Source organism: Mustelus asterias, chromosome 11 (assembly GCF_964213995.1).
Source record: "Mustelus asterias chromosome 11, sMusAst1.hap1.1, whole genome shotgun sequence".
In the NCBI taxonomy this organism is placed as follows: domain Eukaryota; kingdom Metazoa; phylum Chordata; class Chondrichthyes; order Carcharhiniformes; family Triakidae; genus Mustelus; species Mustelus asterias.
Window position 1 is genome coordinate 102,709,086 of NC_135811.1, and position 16,863 is coordinate 102,725,948.

Here is a 16,863-nt window from a genome sequence, read left to right on the forward strand (position 1 = left end):
CCACAGTTCAAAAGACGTGCTGGTTAGGGTGCATTGGCTGTGCTAAATTCTCTCTCAGTGTACCCGAACAGGCGCCGGAGTGTGGTGACTCGGGGATTTTCACAGTAACTCCATGGTACAAAACTCTGGTGCGGCCGCACTTGGAGTATTGCGTACAGTTCTGGTCGCCGCATTATAAGAAGGATGTGGAAGCATTGGAAAGGGTGCAGAGGAGATTTACCAGGATGTTTCCTGGTATTTAGAGAGAAGAAGGTTAAGAGGTGACTTAATAGAGGCATACAAGATGATCAGAGGATTAGATAGGGTGGACAGTGAGAGCCTTTTTCCTCGGATGGTGATGGCTAGCACGAGGGGACATAGCTTTAAATTGAGGGGTGATAGATATAGGACAGATGTCAGAGGTAGGTTCTTTACTCAGAGAGTAGTAAGGGTGTGGAATGCTCTGCCTGCAACAGTAGTGGACTCGCCAACATTAAGGGAATTTAAATGGTCATTGGATAAACATATGGATGATATTGGAATAGTGTAGGTTAGGTGGGCTTTAGATTGGTTTCACAGGTTGGCGCAACATCGAGGGCCAAAGGGCCTGTACTGCGCTGTAATGTTCTATGTTCTATTGTAGTATTAATGCAAGCCTACTTGTGACACTAATAAATAAACTTTAAACTTCTTCTCTGCTGCCATCAGACTTTTGAATGGACTAACCATATGTGAAGCTGATCTTTCTCTACACCCGATCTGTAACTGCAACACTATATTCTGCACCTTCTCCTTTCTTTCTTCCCTATGTACTCTACGAATGATATGTTTTGTCTGTATAGCGCGCAGGAAACAATACTTGTCACTGTATACCAATACCTGTGACAATAATAAATCAATTCAAATTAAATGTAAGAACAGGTGATCTAAAACCTGGTTAAAGAGGAGGGGTTTGAAGAGCACCTTAAATAACAAGAAGTGGAGAGATTTTGGACTTCCTTCCAGGGAATTCCAGATATTAGGGTCCAGGCAGCTGAAGCATGGCCACCAATGGTGAAGTGATAAAAATCATGGATGGACCAGGGGTTGCCAGTGTGCAGAGATCCCAGAGGCCCGAGAAGGATGCAGAGAGAGGGAGGAGCAAGAACACGGAGGGATTTGAAAACAAGCAGGATTTTAAAAAATCAAATATTGCTGGACCAATGTAGGGAGTCTAAAACTAGAGGGCATAGGTTTAAGGTGAGAGGGGAAAGATACAAAAGTGTCCAGAGGGGCAATTTTTTCACACAGAGGGTGGTGAGTGTCTGGAACAAGCTGCCAGAGGTAGTAGTAGAGGCGGGTACAATTTTGTCTTTTAAGACCATAAGACCATAAGACATAGGAGCGGAAGTAAGGCCATTCGGCCCATCGAGTCCACTCCACCATTCAATCATGGTTGATTTCAACTCCATTTACCCGCTCTCTCCCCATAGCCCTTAATTCCTCGAGAATTAAAAAGCATTTACCCGCTCTCTCCCCATAGCCCTTAATTCCTCGAGAATTAAAAAGCATTTAGACAGTTACATGGGTAAGATGGGTAGAGAGGGATATGGGCCAAATGCAGGCAATTGGGATTAGTTTAGGGGTATAAAAAAAAAGGGCGGCATGGACAAGTTGGGCCGAAGGGCCTGTTTCCATGCTGTAAACCTCTATGACTCTATGAGTGAGTGAGCACAGGGCGTGAATTGGTCAGAGCATTGAGTACAGGAGTTGGGTCGTTATGTTACAACTGTACAAGACATTGGTAAGGCCACATTTGGAGTACTGCGTACAATTCTGGTCATCCCGCTACAGGAAGAATATTATTAAACTGGAAAGGGTGCAAAAGGACGTTACTGGGACTGGAAGGTTTGAATAATAAGGAGAGGCTGGGACTTTTCTCCCTGGAACGTAGGAGAATGAGGGCTAACCTTATAGAGATTTATAAAATCATGAGGGGTATCGATAAGGTGAATAGCCAAGGTCTTTTCCCCAGGGTAAGGGGAGTCTAAAACTAGAGGGCATAGGTTTAAGTTGAGAGGGGAAAGATTTAAAAGGGACATGCGGGGCAACCTCTTAATGCAAAGGATGGTGTCTATATGGAAGGAGCTGCCAGAGGAGGTGGTAGAGGCACAATTACAACATTTAAAAGACATTTGGATTAGTAAATGGATTGGGAAAGATTTAGAGGGATTTGTGGGCCTCCAGACAGTAGCGGTGGAAGAATGTTTTTCAGAATGGAGATCTGTAGCGAGTGGTGATCCGCAGGGATCAGTGCTGGGACCTCTGTTGTTTATCGTATATATAAATGATCTGGAGGAAAATGTGGGTAGTCTAGTAAGCAAGTTTGCGGATAACATAAAGTTTGGTGGAGTTGCTGATAGTGCCGGGGATTGACAGAGGATACAACAGGATATAGATAGGTTGGAGATTTGGACACAAAAATGGCAGATGGAGTTTAATCCGGACAAATGCGAAATGATGCATTTTGGAGGATCAAATTTAGGTGTGAATTATACTGTAAATGGCAGAACCCTTCGGAACATTAACATACAGAGGGATCTGGCATGTAGGTCCACAGTTCCCTAAAAGTGGCAACACAGGTGGCCAAGGTGATTAAGAAGGCATATGGCATGCTTGCCTTCATCAGCCAGGGCATTGAGTACAGGAGTTGGCAAATGATGTTGCAGCTATGTAAAACCTTGGTTAGGCCGCATTTGGAGTATTGCGTGCAGTTCTGGTCACCACACTACCAGGAGGACGTGGAAGCTTTGGAGAGAGTGCAAAGATGGTTCACCAGGATGTTGCCTGATCTCGAGGGGGTTGGTTATGAGGAGAGGTTGAATAAACTAGGATTGTTTTCACTGGAAAGACGGAGGGTGAGGGGAGACCTGATAGAGGTCTACAAAATTATGAGAGACTTAGACAGGGTGGATAGTCAGAGGCTTTTTCCAAGGGTGGAAGTGTCAAAAACAAGGGGGCACAGGTTCAAGGTGAGAGGGGGCAAGTTTAAGGGAGATGTGCGGGGGGGAGGTTTTTCACACAGAGAGTGGTGGGTGCCTGGAACGCACTGTCAAAGCAGGTGGTGGAAGCAGGCACATTAGCAACATTTAAGAGGAATCTAGGTGGGTACATGAATAGGGAGGGAATAGAGGGATACGGATCATGTAAGGGCAGAAGCCTTTTTTTTTAGTTTCGTTAGGGCATCATGATTGGCACAGGCTGAGCTGTACTTTTCTTTGTTCTTTGTTAGTTGGGCCAAACGCAGGCAAATGAGACTAGTTCAGTGCAGGAAACCTGGGTGACAAAGGGCCCATTTCCGTGCTGTATATCTCTATGACTCTATGATTCTATGAGACTTTTGTGAGAGTTAGGAAACAGGTAGCAGAGCTTTGGATGAGCTGGAGTAAGAGGATGATGGAAAACTAAAGGCTGGTCAGGAGAGCTTCCCGCTAACCTGGGAAGGAGTTAAGCCTAATGCGCCATAAATGATAGTGAGGAAATCCTGCCCCAAAATAAATAGGACTAAATATATTTTGCTCATTAGCTCATCCAATTGCGGCACGCTGGCACAGTGGTTAGCACTGCTGCCTCACAGCGCCAGGTACCTGTGTTCGATTCCCAGCTCGGGTCACTGCCCGTGCGGAGTCTGCACGTTCTCCCCGTGTCTGGGTGGGTTTCATCCGTGTGCTCCGGTTTCCTCCCACAGCCCGAAAGACGTGCTGGTTAGCTGCATTGGCCATGCTAAATTCTCCCACAGTGTTACCCGAACAGGTGCCAGAGTGTGGCCACTAGGGGATTCTGACACAGAATAAATTAACAAATAAATAAATCCCAGGCCTCCCTGCCCCAGCTAATAAATTTGGCCAAAGCCAAGTTGCTCCTTGACGGTTGAAACTGAGGGAAAGTGGCGGAGTGGGCCAGTGGGTCTTTCCTTCCTTCCTTGTGTGGAGGCAGTCCACTGAGGGTATGTCAGATCCCTTTAGCTTGTGCACTCAATGTGCTGTAACATGCAGCGAGACAAGGGCAATTTCAACATCTGCCAAACTGACACATCTGGGCTGGAAAAAAAAATGCAGCCTCGGATTCTTTCCACGAAACAAGCAGCCGTGTTGAAAGAGGCACAGGAAAGGTTTCCCAACATTGCAGTGCAACCTTTTGTCGGGAATAAAACACTTTTGCCAACTACAGAACGGTGGGGCCCTGTCGAAAACGCAGCTCCTACCTTGGGAAAAATAGTAAAAATGGGCTGAGTGATTTTCAGTTTCTTCTTGGGTTCAGCATCATATGTGAGCTCCGTCCCCATTGGCGTGTTCTTCTGAGTGACCAGGCAGTCGTCCACAGCATTACAGCACCTCTTTAGCTCTGATCTGAAAAACAGGCAGATATCAACAATCAGCCAACACTAGTTTCACGACCGTGTCAGGTCTCCGCGATCGCCTTTGTACAGAGGAAATGAAAGGAGGTCAGAACGAAAATATAAACAGGAAAAGTCTCACCTTAATTTTCTATCTAATTTCCACCTCCAACACTGTTCCAACCCCAAGATCAATGTGAACTCAAATACCACCACCTCGCCTTCGGATGGGGCTTTTTTTTCAAGAACTTTCAGACTCAGCATTCATGTCAATAATTTCAGATCATAGCCATCGCTTGCATTTCCTCGGACAGATGGTGCTGACAATGGTTTTACGGTAACCATTTATACTCACTCCCCCCCCTGCACCATCTTTACTCATTCCGACACCCACAAATCGCACCATTATCCTTTCCATCATTTAATCACTGCTGTCCTCCAGGCTGTTGCAGGCTTTGATGTCAGCCTTTAAATTGACCACAACTTTAGACTTCAAGTAACCAGAACAAGTCACGGAGTTCTCTTAACCAGCTGTTCTAAGGCAAGCTATGTAACGAGACACAGGTCAGTGCCAGTTACGAGCCAGAGCCCAGAATTCAGGAATGCTCGTGTAGTTATAGGTTCACATTCGATTACAAGTAATCAGCATATAACAATCAAGGTATAGGAGATATCTCTATCCACTCACAGTTATTGATTAAGATTACATCATTCATAAGATACGGACATTAAAATCAATCACAATCACCTCACACTCGCTTAATTATAATATCCAATCAGTGTGAAGATTTAGTTATCAGTGATGTCCCAGTTTGCTTTGGTCTCGAACTTTAAATCTAAAGTTGTGATCAATTTAAAGTCTGACATCAAAGCCTGCAACAGCCTGGAGGACAGCAATGATTAAATGATGGAAAGGATAATGGTGCAATTTGTGAGTGTTGGAATGAGTAAAGATGGTGCAGGGGGGGAGTGAGTATAAATGGTTACCGTAAAACCATTACCAGTCACAACTCGTGGTACACATCGGTACCAACGACAAAGGTAAGAGAAGGGACGGGGAATTAAAGCAGGAATTAAGGGAGCTAGGGTGGAAGCTGAGAGCCAGGACAAACCATGTGGTCATCTCTGGTTTGTTGCCGGTGCCACGTGCTAGCGAGTTGAGGAACAGGGAGAGAGTGCAGATAAACACGTGGCTGCAGGGATGGTGTAGGAGGGAGGGTTTCAGTTACATGGATAATTGGAGCACGTTCTGAGGAAGGTGGGACCTGTACGAACAGGACGGTTTGCACCTGAACCAGAGGGGCACCAATATCCTGGGAGGGAAATTTGCTACGGCTCTTCAGGGGGGTTTAAACTAAATTGTCAGGGGGATGGGAAAAGGAGCTGTAGTCCAGAAGCTAGTATTGAGTGTAGTGAGGTATTGAGGAAGATATCAAGGTTGCAGGAGTGTACCGGCAGACAGGAAGGTGGATTGAAGTGTGTCTACTTCAATGCAAGGAGCATCCGGAATAAGGTAGGTGAACTTGGAGTGTGGTTTGGTAGTTGGGACTACGATGTTGTGGCCATTACGGAGACATGGTTAGGACAGGGACAGGGACAGGAATGGTTGTTGGAAGTTCCAGGGTATAGATATTTCAGTAGGAGTAGGGAAGGTGGTAAAAGAGGTGGAGGAGTAGCATTGTTAATCAAGGATAGTTTAACGGCTGCAGTAAGGCAGTTCGAGGGGGATCTGGCCACTGAGGTAATATGGGCTGAAGTTAGAAATAGGAAAGGAGCGGTCACGTTGTTAGGAGTTTTCCATAGGCCCCCAAATAGTAATAGAGATGTGGAGGAAGAAATTGCAAAGCAGATTATGGATAGGTGTGGAGGTCACAGGGTAGCTGTCATGAGTGACTTTAACTTTCCAAAAATTGATTGGAACCTTTATAGGTCGAATAGTTCTGATGGGGCAGTTTTTGTACAGTATGCGCAGGAGGGTTTCCTGACACAATATGTGGATAGGCCGACAAGAGGTGGGGCCACATTGGACTTGGTACTGGGTAATGAACCGGGCCAAGTGTTAGATTTGTTTGTAGGAGAGCACTTTGGAGACAGTGACCACAATTTGGTGTCTTTCATTATTGCAATGGAGAGGGATAGGGCCATACGGCAGGGCAAGGTTTATAATTGGGGGAGGGGTAATTATGATGGGATTAGGCAAGAATTAGGGAGCATAAGATGGGAACAGAAACTGTCAGGGAAAGGCACAAATGAAAAGTGGAGCTTGTTCAAGGAACAAATACTGCGTGTCCTTGATAGGTATGTCCATGTCAGGCAGGGAGGAAATGGCCGAGTGAGGGAACCATGGTTCACAAAAGAGGTTGAATGTCTTGTCAAGAGGAAAAAGGAAGCGTATGTAAGGATGAGAAAACAAGGTTCAGTTGGGTCACTTGAGGGTTACAGGGTAGCAAGGAATGAGCTAGAAAAAAGGCTTAGGAGAGCCAGGAGGGGGCATGAGAAATCCTTGGTGGGTTGGATGAAGGAAAACCCCAAGGCTTTTTACTCATATGTGAGAAATAAAGGAATGACCAGGGTGAGGTTAGGGCCGGTCAAGAATAGTAGTGGGAAATTGTGCATGGAGTCAGAAGAGATAGGAGAGGCGATGAATGAATACTTTTCTTCAGTGTTCACCAAGGAGAGGGGCTATGTTTTTGAGGATGAGAGTGTGATACAGGCTGATAGGCTGGAGGAGGTAGATGTTCTGAGGGAAGATGTATTAGCAATTTTGAAAAACATGAGGGTCGATGAGTCCCCTGGGCCAGATGGGATATATCCTAGGATTCTTTGGGAGGCAAGGGATGAGATTGCAGAGCCTTTGGCTTTGATCTTTGGGTCCTCACTGTCCATGGGGATAGTGTCAGAGGACTGGAGAGTGGCAAATATTGTTCCTCTGTTCAAGAAAGGAAATAGGAATGACCCTGGTAATTATAGGCCAGTTAGTCTTACTTCGGTGGTCGGTAAGTTAATGGAAAAGGTCCTGAGGGATAGGATTTATGACCATTTGGAAAGATGCAGCTTAATCCGGGATAGTCAACATGGATTCGTGAAGGGTAAGTCTTGCCTCACAAATTTGATTGAATTCTTTGAGGAGGTAACTAAGTGTGTAGATGAAGGTAGAGCAGTTGATGTCATAAACATGGATCTTAGTAAGGCGTTTGATAAGGTTCCCCATGGTCGGCTCCTGAAGAAAGTAAGGAGGTGTGGGATAGAGGGAAATTTGGCCGATTGGATAAGTAACTGGCTATCTCATAGATGTCCCAAGGCATGGTACATTGGGGAAACCATGCAGACACTACAACAACGGATGAATGAACACCGCTCGACAATCACCAGGCAAGACTGTTCTCTTCCTGTGGGGGAGCACTTCAGCAGTCACGGGCATTCAGCCTCTGATCTTCAGGTAAGCGTTCTCCAAGGCGGCCTTCACGACACACGACAGTGCAGAGTCGCTGAGCAGAAACTGATAGCCAAGTTCCGCACACATGAGGACGGCCTAAACCGGAATGTTGGATTTATGTCACGTTATCAGTAATCCCCACAGCTTGCCTCCTGGGCTTGTAGAATCTCACTAGCTGTTCTGTCTGGAGACAATACACATCTCTTTAACCTGTGTTTAATGTTCCCTCCACCCACATTGTCTGTACCTTTAAGACCTGGCTGGCTGTAGGATTCGCATTCTAATCAGTATTCTGCAACTTGATTTTGTCTGTTTGCACTGTTTGAGAGCACTACATCTGACGAAGGAGCAGTGCTCCGAAAGCTTATGGTATTTGCTACCAAATAAACCTGTTGGACTTTAACCTGGTGTTGTGAGACTTCTTATCTCATAGAAGACAGAGGGTGGTGGTGGATGGAAAATTTTCTGACTGGAGACCAGTTACCAGCGGTGTACCATAGGGATCAGTGCTTGGTCCTCTGCTATTTGTGACATTTATCAATGACTTGGAGGAGGAGGCTGAAGGGTGGGTCAGTAAATTTGCTGATGACACTTCTAATTCCTGATGACTTTTTTTTAAAAAAAGCTATTATCCAATTAAAACTAATTCAACGGCTTATGCTTAGGGAGCTTTTACGCAGATTATTGAATTCACATGCTCTTGCTGCTGTGTGCATGATCAATTCCATGGGTTATACTCTTTAGAAATGGGCACCCAATCAGAAAATAGAAACTGATTGGAAAATTGGGAATAAAATTACTTTCCTCTTTGTCCCTCCCTTCTTCACTTGTGTGCATGAAGCATTCATGGATTGGATATGATAAATATTAGGGGTAAGAAAAGCTGTATCCTTTGCTGTGCTATAACAGTAGCAATGTGAATGGGGAATTCTAGGTAATGTCTTAATTTCTGTCACAAAATATCCCCAACTGACCAAGAATCAGCCTAATGTTACCATAATTCCTTAGGAGTGTACAAGTAGAGCGCAATTAAGTAAACCTATCATTTTGGTTTTCTTTACAACAGTAAAATAGAGCAGCTATATATACTGTTCTTTTAAAAAAAGCTTCTTCTGAGATTCTTAAATCTGGAGAGGGGAAAAGGTGGCCTGAAAGTGAGGATTTGTGGTTTATACAAGAAAAACCTGGTAGGGCCTGGGTGGGATTGTGGTCGGTGCAGACTCGATGGGCCGAATGGCCTCTTTCTGTACTTTAGGGTTTCTATGATCTTTCGATGATCTTTCTATGACACCAAGTGGATGAGGTGGAGGGCTGTTGTAGGCTGCAAAGAGACACTGATAGGATGCAGAGCTGGGCCGAAAAATGGCAGATCGAGTTTAACCCTGATAAGTGCGAAGTGATTCATTTTGGTAGGACAAATTTGAATGCAGATTACAGGGTCAACGGCAGGGTTCTGAGGAATGTGGAGGAACAGAGAGATCTTGGGATTCATATCCACAGATCTCTGAAGGTTGCCACTCAAGTGGATAGAGCCGTGAAGAAGGCCTATAGTGTGTTAGCATTTATTAACAGGGGGTTTGAGTTTAAGAGCCGTGGGGTTATGCTGCAACTGTACAGGACCTTGGTGAGACCACATTTGGAATATTGTGTACAGTACTGGTCACCTCACTATAAGAAGGATGTGGAAGCATTGGAGAGAGTGCAGAGGAGATTTACCAGGATGCTGCCTGGTTTAGAAGGTAGATCTTATGAGGAAAGATTGAGGGAGCTAGGGCTTTTCTCTTTAGAGCGGAGGAGGATGAGAGGCGACTTAATAGATGTTTATAAGATGATGAGGGGGATAGATAGAGTGGACGTTCAGAGACTATTTCCTCGGGTGAATGTAGCAGTTACTAGGGGGCATAACTATAAGGTTCATGGTGGGAGATATAGGAGGGATGTCCGAGGTAGGTTCTTTACTCAGTGAGTGGTTGGGTGTGGAATGGACTGCCTGCTGTGATAGTGGAGTCGGACACTTTAGGAACTTTCAAGCGGTTATTGGATAGGCACATGGAGCACACCAGAATGATAGGGAGTGGGATAGCTTGATCTTGGTTTCGGATTAAGCTCGGCACAACATCGAGGGCCGAAGGGCCTGTACTGTGCTGTACAGTTCTATGTTCTATATCACTTTTTCCAGTTCCAGGTGACTAATTTAATGAATTCTCTCAGACTAAAGCCCTTGGTGTTTATCTGTGAAGACTTTTATAAGGACCCATTTTTTCTCATAGCTATGATGTGATTAAAGTCAAAGAGGTTTACAGCATGGAAACAGGCCCTTTGGCCCAACTTGTCCATGCTGCCCTTTTTTGTAAACCCTAAAGCTAGTCCCAAATGCCCACTTTTGGTCCATATCCCTCTATACCCATCTTACCCATGTAACTGTCTAAATGCTTTTTAAAAGACAAAATTGTACCCGCCTCTACTACTACCTCTGGCAGCTTGTTCCTGACATTCTCTGTGTGAAAAAATTCCCCCTCTGGATGCTTTTGTATCTCTCCCCTCTCACCTTAAACCTATGCCCTCTAGTTTTAGACTTCCCGACCTTTGGGAAAAGATATTGACTATCTGGCTGATCTACGCCCCTCATTATTTTATAGACCTCTTGCAGGCCACCCCTCAACCTTCTATGCTCCAGAGAAAAAAGTCGCAGTCTATTCAGCCTCTCCTTATAACTCAATCCATCAAGTCCCGGTAGCATCCAAGTAAATCTCTTCTGCACTCTTTCTAGTTTAATAATATCCTCTCTGTAATAGGGTGACCAGAACTGTACACAATATTCCAAGTGTGGCCTTACCAATGTCTTGTACAACTTCAACAAGACGCCCCCAACTCCAGTATACAGTGTTCTGATTAATGAAACTAGCATGCTGAATGCCTTCTTCATCACTCTGTCCACCTGTGACTCCACTTTCAAGGAAATATGAACAAGTACCCCTAGATCACTTTGTTCTGTAACTCTCCCCAACGCCCTACCATTAACTGAGTAAGTCCTGCCCTTGTTCAATCTACCAAAATGCATCACCTCGCACTTATCTAAATTAAACTCCATCTGCCATTCGTCAGCCCACTGGCCCAACTGATCAAGATCCTGTTGCAATCGGAGATAACTTTCTTCACTGTCCACCAATCTTGGTGTCATCTGAAAACTTACTAACCATGCCTCCTATATTCTCATCCAAATCATTAATATAAATGACAAATAACAGTGGATCCAGCACTGATCCCTGAGGCACACCGCTGGTCACAGGCCTCCAGTTTGAAAAACAACCCTCTCCAACCACCTTCTGACTTGTGTCATCAAGCCAATTTTGCTAAGCCTTGCTAAGGTCCATGTAGACAACATCAACTGCACTGCCCTCATCTACCTTCTTGTTTACCCCTTCAAAAAACTCAATCAAATTTGTGAGACATGATTTTCCACTCACAAAGCCATGCTGACTGTCCCTAATCAGTCCTTGCGTCTCTAAATGCCTGTAGATCCTGTCTCTCAAAATACCTTCCAACAACTTACCCACCACAGATGTGAGGCTCACTGGCCTGTAGTTCCCAGGCTTTTCCCTGCAGCCCTTTGTAAACAAAGGCACAACATTTGCCACTCTCCAATCTTCAGGCACCTCACCTGTGACTATCGATGATACAAATATCTCTGCTAGGGAACCAGCAATTTCCTCCCTAGCCTCCCACAATGTCCTGGGATACACTTCATCAGGTCCTGGGGATTTATCTACCTTGATGCACTTTAAGACTTCCAGCACCTCCTTCTCAGTAATATGTACAGTCCTCAAGACATCACTATTTATTTCCCCATGTTCCCTAACATCCATGCTTTTCTCAACAGTAAATACTGATGAGAAATATTTATTTAGGATCTCACCCATCTCTTGTGGATCTGCACATAGATGACCTTGTTGATCCTTAAGAGGTCCAACACGCTCCCTTGTTACTCTTTTGCCTTTGATCTATTTGTAGAAGCTCTTTGGATTCTCCTTTGCCCTATCTGCCATAAAAATCTCGCGTCCCCTTTTTACCCTCCTGATTTCTCTCTTAACTCTATTCCTGCACCCCCTATCGTCTTCAAGGAATTCACTTGATCCCAGATGCCTCTGCATGTCATGTGCCTCCTTCTTCTTGACCAGGGTCTCAATATCCCGAGTCATCCAGGGTTCCCTACTTCTGCCGGCCTTGTCCTTCACTCTAAGAGGAAGGTGCTTACCCTGAACCCTGGTTAACACACTTTCCAAAGCCTCCCACTTACCAGATGTCCCTTTGCCTTCCCACAGACGCCCCCAATTAACTTTTGAAAGTTCCTGCCTGATACCATCAAAATTGGCCTTGCCCCAATTTAGAAGTTTAACTTTTGGGCCAGACCTATCATTCTCCATAGCTATCTTAAAGCTAATAGAATTATGGTCACTGGTCCCAAAGTGATCCCTCCCTAACCCTTCTGTCACCTGCCCTTCCTTATTTCCCAAGGGGAGGTTAAGTTTTGTCCCCTCTCTAGTTGGGCCATCCACATACTGAATAAGAAATTCCTCCTGAACATACTTTTTAAAAGTGATGTTTAAAAGTGTGTGAATATTAATCCTTTCACAGGCTCTCACAGGCCTGCCTGCAGATTCCTTCCTTCTATCCGTCTCTACCCATCCACCCACCACATTTTCCCTGGCTCTGCATCAGCAGGCAAAACATCTCTAACTCTTGTTCTAGCAACAGGTCAGTTCCTTGAAATGTTAACTCCACAGATGCTGAGTGTTTCCGGCCTTTTTTTGTTTTTAATTTCCGATTTGCCTTTGTGTGAATTTGAACAAGGTGCATGATTCAGGATCAAGCTGAGCTGCGTCCAGAGAGGGAAAATATTTTGATCCCTTTATAATCTCTCCCTCAATGTCAGTGAAACAAAGGTAATCGTCATTGACTTCGGGAAGCCTGGTGGAGGACACGCTCCTGTCTACATCAACAGTGATGAAGTGGAAATAGTCAAGAGCTTCAAGTTTCTCGTGTCCAGATCACCAACAATCTGTCCTGGTCCCTCCACGCCGATCTATAGTTAACACAACCCACCAATGCCTCTACTTTCTCAGGAGGCTAAGGGAATTTGACATGTCCTCTACCATTCTCACCAATTTTTACAGATGCACCATAGAAAGCATTATTTCTGGCTGTATCACAGCTTGGTATGGCTCCTGCTCTGCCCACGACCGCAAGAAACTACAGAGAGTCGTGAATGTAGCCCAGTCCATCACACAAACCAGCCTCCTGTCCATTGACTCCGCCTACGCTTCCCACTGCCTAGGGAAAGCAGCCAACATGATCAAGGATCCCACGCACCCCGGACATTCTCTCTTCCACCTTCTTCCGGCGGGAAAAGATACAGAAGTCTGAGATCACGTACCAACCAACTCAAGAGCAGCTTCTTCCCTGCTGTCACCGGACTTTTGAAAGGATCTATCATATATTAAGCTGATCTTTCTCTTCACGCTATCTGTAACTGCAACACTCTATTCTGCACCCTCTCCTTCTCCCCTATGTACTCTATGAATGGCATGCTTTGTCTGTATAGTGTGCAAGAAACAATATTTTCCACTGTATCTCAACACGTGACAATAATAAATCAATTCAATTCATATTGATAATGTTGCTTGTGATGAATAGACTGGAACTTGGTTTGGAGCTGTCACCAGCAAGGTGAGTTGTAGGGGATCCACAGGGGAAGTGGATACTTTTTTTGCAGTTCCTGGATGCACACTTTGGGAGATAGGAACCTAGAATCCCTACAGTTCAGGAGGCCATTCAGCCCATCGAATCTGTACCAACAACAATCCCACCTAGGCCCTATCCCCGTAACCCCACATATTTACCCTACTAATCTCTCTAACCTATACATCCCGAGACACGAAGGGGCAATTTAGCATGGCCAATGCACCTAACCCACACATCTTCGGAGCGTGGGAGGAAACCGGAGCACCCGGAGGAAACCCACACAGACACGGGGAGAAGGTGCAGACTCCACACAGACAGTGACCCAAGCCGGGAATCGAATCCGGGTCCCTGGCGCTGTGAGGCAGCAGTGCTAACCAGTGTGCTACCGTGCCGCCCAATCTCTTCTTCTCCATTAAAATATAAGGGAAGGGAAGGTGGAGGCCATTTAGCTTCTCCAGCTGGTTTCTCCAGCGCCGAGAAGCCCGCTAGTATAAAGTGGAGACATCCCAACAGTGTGACAGCGCAACAGCAGAAGAATTGGAAAACCATTTAATAAAGACACACATTGAGGAATACACTGGGTTGGTGCCGTGAACAAGATGTGGGGGCCTCTGTTTAAACTCAAGCGCTCCTTTCTTCGCCATGTTACTGCTATTTGACCTGCGCTCACCTTTAACCTGTCAACACTGGTTATGGTCCCAACTCTGGTTGGACATTTTCTGGAACATATCTACTTGTGATCTCCTGTCTCCGACTGCTCTACCCAGTTGGAAGATATTTCTTTTAGCCCACTCTTGTTTTTTTTTGATAGGCGGTCAAAGCAATTGAAGAGAAAGGTCACACCGTTTTTAAATACTCCCCCTCACAGCACCAGGGACCCAGGTTCGATTCCCGGCTTGGGTCACTGTCTGTGTGGAATCTGCACGTTCTCCCCGTGTCTGCGTGGGTTTCCTCCGGGCGCTCTGGTTTCTTCCCACAATCCGAAGATGTGTAGGTTAGGTGGATTGACGATGCTAAATTGGCCCTCAGTGTCCCAGGATGTGTAGGTTGTGGGGGATTAGCAGGGTACATGCATGTGGTTATGGGGATAGGGCGGGTGTTGGGGGGGCGGATAGGATGGTCTGTTGGAAAGTCAGTGCAGATGGGCCGAATGCAGGGACTCTCTGATTCTCAGTGCTTCCCCCTTTACGTGCAGCAACTAATGAAGAAGCAGCCACAGGTGTTCCCAACGAGGGAGATGAGACAAGGAGGCAGCAGTCCAAGATGATGAGCGGACCATGAGCCCCCTCTTCATCCGCCACCAATGTTCCTTGCAACATCATGTAGGGAAATTCAGCCTGGACATTGCGCAGAATTTCCAGGATACCAGTTGCTCCTGGTGTCAAGGCCTTTTATAATGTCAATAGTGACTCAGTGGGGAGCACGCTCAGGTGGCGGCGTGGGGGTAATGTCACAGGATTAGTAATCCCCAGGCCCAGGCTAATGCTCTTTGGACACAGGTTCAAACCCCAAACCCCAGAAGGTCCCTTTGTTCTTCGGAACTTCCCAGTGTCAAACTTTGCATAGCATACTTCCTTGTCGAATTACTCCTTCCAAAGTGTATCACTCACACTTTTCAGGGTTAAATTCCATCTGCCACTTATCCGCCCATTTGACCATCTTGTCTATACATTCCTCTAACCCAAGACAGTCAACCTCACTGTTAACCACCCGGCCAATCTTCCTCCAGTATTGTAAGATGCAATGATTCTTTGTAGGGTTAGAATCAAGTTTAATGCTCAGGATCATGAGATTGAACAACCTGCAAAACAAGTCAGTGCAGCGAGCCTGGCACTTGTATGGACCTGCCAACAGATTAACAGCTTCAACAAGACTGCTCCTTTCCAAATTCTTATTTCATAACATTTCTATGCGGGATGTGGTTAAAATTAGAACACGCAGGCAAAGTACAACAAGCCGAAGAGAGAAAATACAAAAGCTAAAGTTTCAGGCTGGGACCCTTCATCAGAGTTCTGGAGCGCCTATTTAAAAATACAACTCAGATGCACCAGGTTTACTAAATCTCCTCAATTATGTATCATTATGCTTATAGTTACTATTCGCTGGTCTCAACAGCAAACAATACTGTTTTTGGGGTGCAGAGTTACGTAGGTGATAATTTCACCAATGCACTGAGTTTGTAAACCCTATCTAAGTGTTGAACAAACTGGCAGAATCCCTGTAGAAAGAAGAAGGTTAACCTGATAGAGATCGTTAAGATTATGGAAGTGATTGATTGGGTTTCCTTAGAGGGCAGCACGGTGGCACAGTGGTTAGCACTGCTGCTTCACAGCTCCAGGGTCCCGGGTTCGATTCCCGGCTCGGGTCACTGTCTGTGTGGAGTTTGCACATTCTCCTCGTGTCTGCGTGGGTTTCCTCCGGGTGCTGCGGTTTCCTCCCACAGTCCAAAGATGTGCGGGTTAGGTTGATTGGCCAGGTTAAAAATTGCCCCTTAGAGTCCTGGGATGTGTAGGTTAGAGGGATTAGCGGGTAAATATGTGGGGGTGGGGCCTGGGTGGGATTGTGGTCGGTGCAGACTCGATGGGCCGAATGGCCTCCTTCTGCACTGTAGGGTTTCTATGATTTCTATGAATAGGTGGGATTATTCAGCCTCGTTTGAGCGAGACTGGAAAATCCCACCCGAGGTCAACGGACATTTCCATTGTCCGTCCCTTGCCCGCTCCGATTCCGTGTTGGGAGGGGTGGAAGAATTCCGGCACGTGGGTGAGATTTTCTAGCCCTTCCGACTGGCAGGTCTTCCAGTCTTGCCACCCCCCACGATGGGTTCCAAGGCAGTGGGACAGGGGAGCCACGCAAAACGCGGTTGACATCAGCGGGACTGGATCCCCTCGGCGACCAATAGCTTCCTCCATCGGAGAATACGCTGTGGGTGGGGCGGTAAAACCCCGCCCCACGTTTCCAGTTTGCAGGCAAGTCCAGAGTGTAGGGCGATAAATAGAAGATAGTCACTGATAAACCAAATGTGCTATTCAGGAGGAACCCTTTCCCAAAGAGTGGGAACTGTATAGCATGTCTGTAAAACATGCAAGAAACAATACTTTTCACTGTATACTAATACATGTGACAATAATAAATCAAATCAAATCAAATCAAACTTGCTACCACCAGGAGGTGAGGCAAATAACATGGATGAAGTCAACAACGATTTATATTAAAACAGCTCAGTTAACTCAATGAAATATCCCAGAGTCCTTCACTGGAGCAATATACAACAAAATATGACATCCAGGCACATAAGGAGATATTAAGTGACATGACCAAAACCTTCATC

The 16,863-nt window shown here is 45.7% G+C and overlaps 1 protein-coding gene across 4 annotated transcripts in view; it reads right to left on the minus strand.

The window, feature by feature from the left end:
• Window positions 1-16,863, minus strand: part of LOC144500746 (alpha-2,8-sialyltransferase 8F-like) — a 72,385-nt gene that overhangs the window by 14,144 nt on the left and 41,378 nt on the right. For all 4 annotated transcript variants that reach the window (XR_013499005.1, XR_013499006.1, XM_078224144.1 and 1 more), the window contains one exon: window positions 4,223-4,367. Coding sequence is in view for 2 of the 4 variants with exons in the window: in XM_078224144.1 (XP_078080270.1) it covers window positions 4,223-4,367 (145 nt within the window). In the remaining 2 variants the exon portion in view is untranslated. The remainder of the gene's footprint in view (window positions 1-4,222; window positions 4,368-16,863) is intronic.